This window comes from Sinocyclocheilus anshuiensis, unplaced genomic scaffold, assembly GCF_001515605.1.
Source record: "Sinocyclocheilus anshuiensis isolate Anshui unplaced genomic scaffold, SAMN03320099.WGS_v1.1 scaffold86, whole genome shotgun sequence".
NCBI classification, from domain to species: domain Eukaryota; kingdom Metazoa; phylum Chordata; class Actinopteri; order Cypriniformes; family Cyprinidae; genus Sinocyclocheilus; species Sinocyclocheilus anshuiensis.
Genome location: NW_015547662.1, coordinates 542,720 through 551,032, shown reverse-complemented (window position 1 = coordinate 551,032; position 8,313 = coordinate 542,720). Strand labels below are relative to the sequence as shown.

The 8,313-nt window shown below is 39.3% G+C and overlaps 1 protein-coding gene across 1 annotated transcript in view; it reads right to left on the bottom strand.

Annotated features, from left to right (window-relative positions):
• Positions 1 to 2,789: 2,789 nt before the first annotated feature.
• LOC107702323 (uncharacterized) overlaps positions 2,790 to 8,313 on the bottom strand; it is a 26,560-nt gene continuing 21,036 nt past the window's right edge. The window contains exons 4-5 of the mRNA XM_016504598.1: positions 3,670 to 3,713; positions 2,790 to 3,046 (exon numbers count right to left, since the gene is read on the bottom strand). Coding sequence (XP_016360084.1) covers positions 2,933 to 3,046; positions 3,670 to 3,713 — 158 coding nt within the window. The 3' untranslated portion in view covers positions 2,790 to 2,932. The remainder of the gene's footprint in view (positions 3,047 to 3,669; positions 3,714 to 8,313) is intronic.

The following is an 8,313-nucleotide window of genomic DNA, read 5'->3' as shown; positions in this document are numbered from 1 at the left end:
GCTGAGGGTGAGCTGTGTCTGGCCTCTGCGATTTGTAATGCAGGATTTGGAATAGGTTATTTCCCAAAACCTCCCTTCCCCACTGGTTCTGCCCAACCCTGAGGGTGTGTTCACACTTGTCATGTTTGGTTCGATTAAAACTAACTCTGGTGCGATTGCTCTGTTAGTGCGGTTCATTTGAGTAAGTGTGAACGCTGCCATCCAAACCCTGGTGCGCACAAAACAAGCGGTCTCGGTCTGCTTCCAAACGGGTGCGGTTCGAATGAAATATGAACGCAACACGTACCAAATACTTCTTAACGAACCAAAAACAGGAAGCAGTGACAATATGAGACGCTATGCGACATGATTTGATGAACGAGCGGAGTATCCCAAACAAAATTAGCAGAGTGCAATCTAATGGACTTGCTCACAAGTGTGATGACTGTATCTCTGTAACACGCCATCTCAGTGACTGATAAATGTGAGGGTCTTCAGAGCGGATGTCAGCTCTTATTTGATTGGCTGACTGTGGTGGGTGGTACTTCTGCTTAACAGCTTTGATCAATTCTGTCTTTGTACTTTTCTTTATGAAAAACAAACTCTGACAAAAAATCTTGCTGCGGGTAATAATAATGAAAATCAAGTGTGCGACAACAAAGACCTAAAGTGTGGGGTATCATTATGTGTTTTAGTTATGTAACTAGTTTGTATATTGGTCTCTAAATACGTAAATTAGTTACTTGTACATATGTTTGAACAAGAATACGCTTGCTTGAGATGTGTTAAGCTCTGGGTTCTGAAGAGGTGTCAAAACCACCAATCATTCCATTACAACTGTGCGCTCTATGCAGACACTAGCTTACACACTGCACATAATAATGCACATACATATTTGCAAGGTTGTGGTTTCCTATATTACTTACCAGCTCTCAGCGTTGAGAAGACAACTTACCTTATTGTTAGAAATATAGTTATCAATAATAATGATGATAATATTAATAATAGCCTAAGATGCTATTATTGTGATGTGAAGGGCATTTAGTTTTGTAAAGCATTTGCAACTGCTTTTTAACACTTAATTGGAAGCACCAGAATTAAATTATGTCATCTGTTAAACAGGGACTACTGAACAGACATTTAGAAGTTGATATGAAAATGCAAAGTATTGAAATTCAAAACATTTATTTAAAACACACTTGCAGTCTTCATATCCGCTTCTACACTTGGGCCAAAAACAGGAAATACATCATGTAAGTAGACAAGTGATCAAGAGAAAAGACCACATGTGTATCGGGACAGACTGCTAATCTCAACATTTCTGCTCCCATGTGACCCATTAGATGTAAAGTAAAACAGCTTTTAGGCTATTGATATGTACGGTGACCGGGAGGGGACATGTGCGGTTTACTTATTTTTGTCGTGGCCAAGAGATATTAACTCGTGGGAATGTGATAATATGTTGTGGCCACGAGATCATTTTGTCGAGGTAATGACATCCTTATGTCGCGGCCATGCGATGTGAAGCTGTGGCCTTGAGATGCTATGTTGAGGGAACAACATCCATTTCTTGTGGCCACGACTTCTTATGTTGAGGGAACGGCATATTTTTCTCGTGGCCACGAGTTTAATGCGTAAACAAACCTGTGTGACCATTTTAGTCTTTAAAACATTTAATAAAGATAAATTATTACCTACACCAGGTCAGATTAGTTCAGAATATTAGCCCCTAGATTAAACCAGTGCGTTATTACAGTAACACATATCTGACAGACAAATACACTAATGCATGTCTGTTTTAGGGTGGAAACATTTGTGACCCTGTCTGTGAAAACCCAGCTAAAGTCATTTTTTGGTGTTTTACTGTTTGCTATATAAAATCATCCTTCATAAGGTATAAAGAACATTCTGTGAAAATGTAACATTGATATCTTTATTACTGACTGAGTAAGACCATGTCAAAGATTGAAATCATAGTGAAATTAATGGTTGAAATCAAACTTTGATGCTTGTTATCTCATAATTAGATTTTGAGACTTTATCCTGGATTTCACAGAGAGGGTCATATTTGTGGTTGGTACCTTTAGCTTTTAGCGATTTTCAGTTTCTATTTGGGGTGCTATTTATAAATTGACTTTGGCGTGCAAATGATATGCAGTTTTGGCGTAGTACATATAATACACACCTATCCCCATACCCTTAATCCTAACCATTGCATATCATATGCACGCCAAAGTCAATTTCTGCGTATAAATAGAATGTCAAATAGAAATAGAAACTCGTGGTATTGATACGCACATTCATGAGATTGGGTTGAACACATATGAACTTCATATTTGAAGAAGTTTGCTTTATTGATTCTGTTATTTTTATGTTTATTACTGTGAAGCTGCTTTTAAACAATCTGAATTATAGCGCTATATAAATAAAGGTGACTTGACTTTATGTCACCTGTGTTTTACTCAACAGTCTAGCATGTAGCTCTTATGGCACAGAAGGACTTTTTTTTTTTTTTTTTTACTACGGCTAATAAACACCTAATTATTATTTGAAGTCTCTCTCTCTCTCTCTCTCTAAAAAATATAATTATTGTTATTTTATAATGAAAATAACATTTACAAGCAGAAAATGGGCAAATAACATTTAATAGCAAAATTAAAACTGGAAACCTTTTTCTATTTTGCTAGTATTTTATTTCAACATTTTTAAAAGTGATTTACCTTTTGTGAATATGTTTTGCTTTATGGAAAATTACATATGTAAATGTGTAATTCTATTAAAAAATGTGTTCCAAGTTTGTTGCATGTGTATGCATGCATACTAAATGTAGTTAAAAAAGCATGCTTAAGAAAAACACAAGTTCAGAATCAAATCTGAAATTGCTGAGCACAAAAAGAGTGATCAATAGTAGGCAGTAAGTTTGCAGTAGTATGTATAAATTGAGCAGGCAGAATCACATCTTGGCATAGGGATGTGAAGAGGTCAATAGTCTATAAGAGGCTTCAGTGTGAAGGCAGATCTTTCCCATCTTACTCATCTCACACTGATGATTCTCCATAGAATCCCCCTGAAATGAATAGGAGATGCACGAGACAAACTTTGACATTGCAACCCTAGTGAAAAAGTAATATATTTAAAATACATTTATTTCATACTAATTATAGTTCAAATCTATTAACATATTTATTGAAATATCGCTCGAGACTCACTGATATAATAATTATAATTCAATTTTATTTGGAGTACTACTTATGCACAATGCATACTTAATATTAAGCCTAAAATGTGTTTTAATGTCACTATTAATAAGGACTGTATGATCTTTGAATAATATCGGTCTTTAAATGCAAGATATTTAAAGTGTATAGCTAAAGTATACTTGCAATAGTTCCACTTTAGCATAATCAAATATACTTCAGTATATCTTTAGTTGGACTTCAGCACTACTTCCGCACAATTAAAGTGTATTAAGCACAAAATGAGTTTCAATTAGTCCAATTTAGCAGACTTTAAGTATACCAGTTTACCAAAAGTACAATTGCAGGGTATTTTTATTTAGTACATAAAAATGTAAATGTATTTGTAGTATACTTAGCATGAAATAAATGTATTTCAAATACATTTTAGTATATTTATTTTTCACTAGGGAAAGCTTGAAAATTTACAGAAAACAAATAATAATATAGATACCTTATTAACATCCGCTGTGAATATCTCTGCACTCCATGCAGAACCTAAATATCATATGAATATATGCCAGTAAAATGAGAAAATAATGCAGGTCTAAACACAGGAACTTCAGCGCACATGTGCTCTTAAACACATAAAAATGTCAGTGCCATCTAAATACATAAATATTGCTGTATAATTGTAATACAGCTTCCCTTAAATTTATATTTCCTATCCTTATTTTTAGGTTACCACTTTTTTTCAGCGCAAAAACATTAGGTTTTATATTGGAAAAATGGTGTCAAGGAAATGAGTTACCTGTAGTTTGAGCCTGACAGAAGCAGAAAACACAGATAGAGGACAGGAGTGAAGAGAGGAGAACACACACCGGACACACACTGAACAGCAGCGTCCAGCAGAGCACACAGTCAGGAGGTGCAGAGGGTTCAGAACAGGAAGTCACTTGTTCAACATAAACACAAATGTATTAATACACATATTTTTGTTCTGTTCATCTTGTTTTTTCACAGAGAAAGGTAAAGTTCTTCAGAATTACACAATGTAATAATGACTTACAGAAGTGTTTTCTTACCTTCCATAGAGAGACGAGTTGTTCGGTTTCCATAATAGTACACATTTGATATGGAGATGATGCCTTTTTCATCTTTATTTACCTTATTCTCTAGTTCTGCACAGTAGTACAGTCCCAGATCAGAGACACTAATGTTAGTAATATGTAGATCATAAGAATTACTGTAGCGGTTGTATATAGAGCTGAAACGCTGAAATATCTTCAGTTCCCATTTCGTAAAATCTATTATGAGAGAGGGTTGATTTTCATGAGAGCAGTTTCTTATCCATACGATGAGGGAACCGTAAGTTAAAGAGCGGTCACAGTAGAGAGTGATGTTGTCTCCTGGTCTGACTTTCATCTCCACTTCTTCTCCATAGATCCTTGTCTGATGGAACAGTAAAACTATAAAAGCACAAAACAACTTTAAAAAACACTTCAAATTGTACAATTATACAAAAATATTCACAGTAATGACACTGTCATTCAAAAAACTCTCAAAAACTACTGACAAAGTATATTTTTTCTTACACATGAGCACGATGAGAGCAATGCTTGACCTCTCCATCTTAATGGGTGATTGTGAATAACTGACACTGGTGAGGGTCTCAATGTAGACGTCAGCTCTCATCTGATTGGTTCATGTCAATGGAAAATTTTACCTAAAATGGCTTTCTTCATGAGGGGTTGGCAGTAAATTGAGCTGTTGTTTGGATGTAAGAAGCATGATAGCACTTTTAACCACTCACCAGTTACAATTATAGACTTTTTGGCTCTGATTTGGCATTGTGATCAGCCACCTGATTGGTTCATAAAAATTGAAATGTTCAAGATTACTTTAGATTATGTGATAGATATGTTCAGCAATATCTGTGGTTCAGACATGCAGATTAACATCCTTATTTGAAACACTTTGTACTTTACATTTCACATGCAATCAGTCAGTCAGTTCATGCCTGTCATGAGTGTCTAGTATTTTGAATCAAAGTTCACCTGCAAAATTCATGAGGTTCTTTGTTTTATTGTAATAGGTTCAGTTCAACATCTAAACATGTCAAAACAGGAAACCCACAAGTTTTTCATTCAGACCGCTTACAAACACTTCACATTTGCAACACGTCATGAGACTCTCTCTTCACATCTCTTAGTTGATCATTAGTCAGCAGGCACAAATGTTTCCGTTACCTTTGTGTGGTTTTGAGTGTAGGTTAGAGTGCATGTATTTGAAGGAGAGAAGTACTTGCTCAAATAACTGCTGATAATGCTCTATTGTTAAACTGACACTGACAGATGTCCATCAAGCTGAAATTAGCTACATTAAATTATGAGACAGAAACATACGAGACAGTCTTTAAGTGTAATTTAACAAAATACAAGTGAAGATCAATAAATCATGTCCAACTACAAAATATAAGTGCAATGTTAGTGTCACGATCTGCACAGGAACACGAAGATTGAGGATCCAAATGCAGTTTATTTCAGGGGTAATCCAAAGCCATAGTCCATAAACAGGCATAAGGTCGTAAACAGGGTAGTCAGTCCAAACAAATATGATCAGGGCAGAAAACTTTAGACAATAAGGGCGACCAGGAAGCCAGGCAAAGATTTTAAACACAACAAAGGAACCAGAAAACAAAGACTAAGAACAACAGAGAGACACTTGCAAGACTAAGCAATGAATGAGTGAAAAACCAGGCTTTAAATAGGGTGAGACTGATGGGGTGATGAGAAACAGGTGATTGCAATGGATGCTGAGTCCGGGCAAAGGATTATGGTACATGTAGTCCAGGGTAGAGTGGCAAGAGTCAGGGGTGGAGCGCCCTCTGGTGGAGTTCATGGGCACTCCAGCTGGAGATCGTGACAGTTAGCAAGACTTACTGGTCCTTATGGGTCAAATAGATTTATGGGAGTATAAAGGAACAGGTTTTTGAAAATTAAAGGAGAGTGAAGAGCCATGCATATGCCCCATTCTTTTTATGGTAAAACTTGTGCTAGACCGGAAATTATAGAAAGCACTGAAACCATATAGCAACATTTTTCCCCATTTTAGAAAACCTCAAGAACAAAGTACAGCCTACATTAAATTTACTCAGTGACCATTAGTTAATTAGTTGATAAACATGTGGGTGGAAAATCCTAGCCCAGAGATGATATTTGCCAGATGTTTGCAAATGTTTATAAATATTTGAAAATGATTAAAAATAATATTAAAATCTGAACATGATTTGAGTGAACATGTGGTGTAAATTGTTAAATATGTCTGCGAGGTCCTAATACAGATGTGGCTTCCCTTAATACGTCTTCAAACAAACAGGAAGCACGACTACATATACACCTACTCTATGTTTCAGAAATGATGCAGATGTCTTGTTCAGTGCGTTCAGCACTGTGAGCTGTCCAGTGTGCTGTAATTGATACATACTCATCCATCAAAGGGTATATAGGAAGTCTGCAGCTGCAAATCAAGCCTTTGCAGACACTGCATACAAACTAAATTCACCACAAACTCACCGCGTAAGCATTTACAGACACAAACCAACCTCTGTCCTTTCTACTTCTGTCTCATATGCACACAATCAGTAAACTGAATGGAAACGTACTCGGTTACTAACGTAACCTCGGTTCCCTGAGATACGGGAACGAGTACTGCATCTTGCTTAAGACGCACGAGAAGCAGGGCAGTCTTCAGCGATAGCGACCTAATGTTGGCAGACTGTAGCGGCTCGAAAGTGGGGCCCTTCAAGGCCATCAGCACAGTGGGCAGGTCCCATGAAGGGACGGTAAGGGGACGAGATGGATTCAGCCTTTTCCACGGCTCCTTTTGCCAGCAATTTCATCACCTCTGAGCGCAATTAACTCGGGTGACTGGCCGCACGGGGGCAGAACACTTACGAGTAATGGAAGAGGAAGTTTGCTCTCTTTTTGAAAATGTTTGTGTTTTATTATTTTTTCCACTATCACAGCGGTTGAATGCTTGGGCGCATGAACGGACCCGTTGTTCGCGCAAAACACATTTCCCTCTGCACCCGGAGGTGTCAAGAGGTGTAAGAGAGGCTGCTTGAGGGGCGGTCCGGCCGTGGCGAGATCTGACCCCATCCTGGGCGGAGTAGGGAGCGTGCCATGATCTGGTGAGCTCGCCATGGACCTCCGAGAAAAACGGAGAAGCACGCTGACGAGGGGCCTGGCGGCGCCCTAGCAGGAACCATTCATCCAGACGGCTGCGAGAGGGCTCCTCTGGCGGAGACCACTCTAAACCCAGCTCTTCAACCGCTTTGGAGAGGATACGGAGAAGCTCGGCATCCATCCCATCTTTGGTAGCGCTGGGTGCGGATGATAGCGAGGGGGTGGGGTCATTCACCGAGCCCAACAGCTCCTCTGCATCCGAGGTTTACCACGACTGAATCGTGCAGCTACATAGCATGGCCAGCAACGCAGTACTCGTTCCCGTATCTCAGGGAACCGAGGTTACGTTAGTAACCAAGTACGTTCCCTTTCGATACTTCACTCGTACTGCATCTTGCTTAAGACGCATATGGGAACATAGTACAATCACGCCGTGTTAATGTAGTGGAACGACTAAAGGTATAAACTTCCATAAGCAACCAATGATCATACAGAAGTCAACAATAACCCAAGGCTAAGACGGGCTGAGCTCTCTAGGTTACACCCGGCCTGGTTAATCGTTCCAGAGTATTCCCGTAACTGGCGGGAATCTCTGACCTCTGACGGGGCAGAGCAGAGATAGCTCTCTGTCCTCTTCAGTTGGAGGAAGCGTGGAGAGCGTAATGACCTGTGCTCTGAACGGAGTGGAGAGCACTTTAGGTACATAACCGTGCCTTGGTTTCAGGATGACTTTAGAGTCGTTAGGCCCGAATTCCAGGCAGGCAGGGCTAATAGAGAGCGCCTGCAGGTCCCCTATTCGCTTTACTGATGCCAGTGCTAGAAGCAGGGCAGTCTTCAGCGATAGCAACCTAATGTTGGCAGACTGTAGCGGCTCGAAAGCGGGGCCCTTCAAGTCCCTCAGCACAGTGGGGAGGTCCCATGAAGGGACGGTAGGGGGACGAGGCGGATTCAGCCTCCTAGCACCCCTCAGG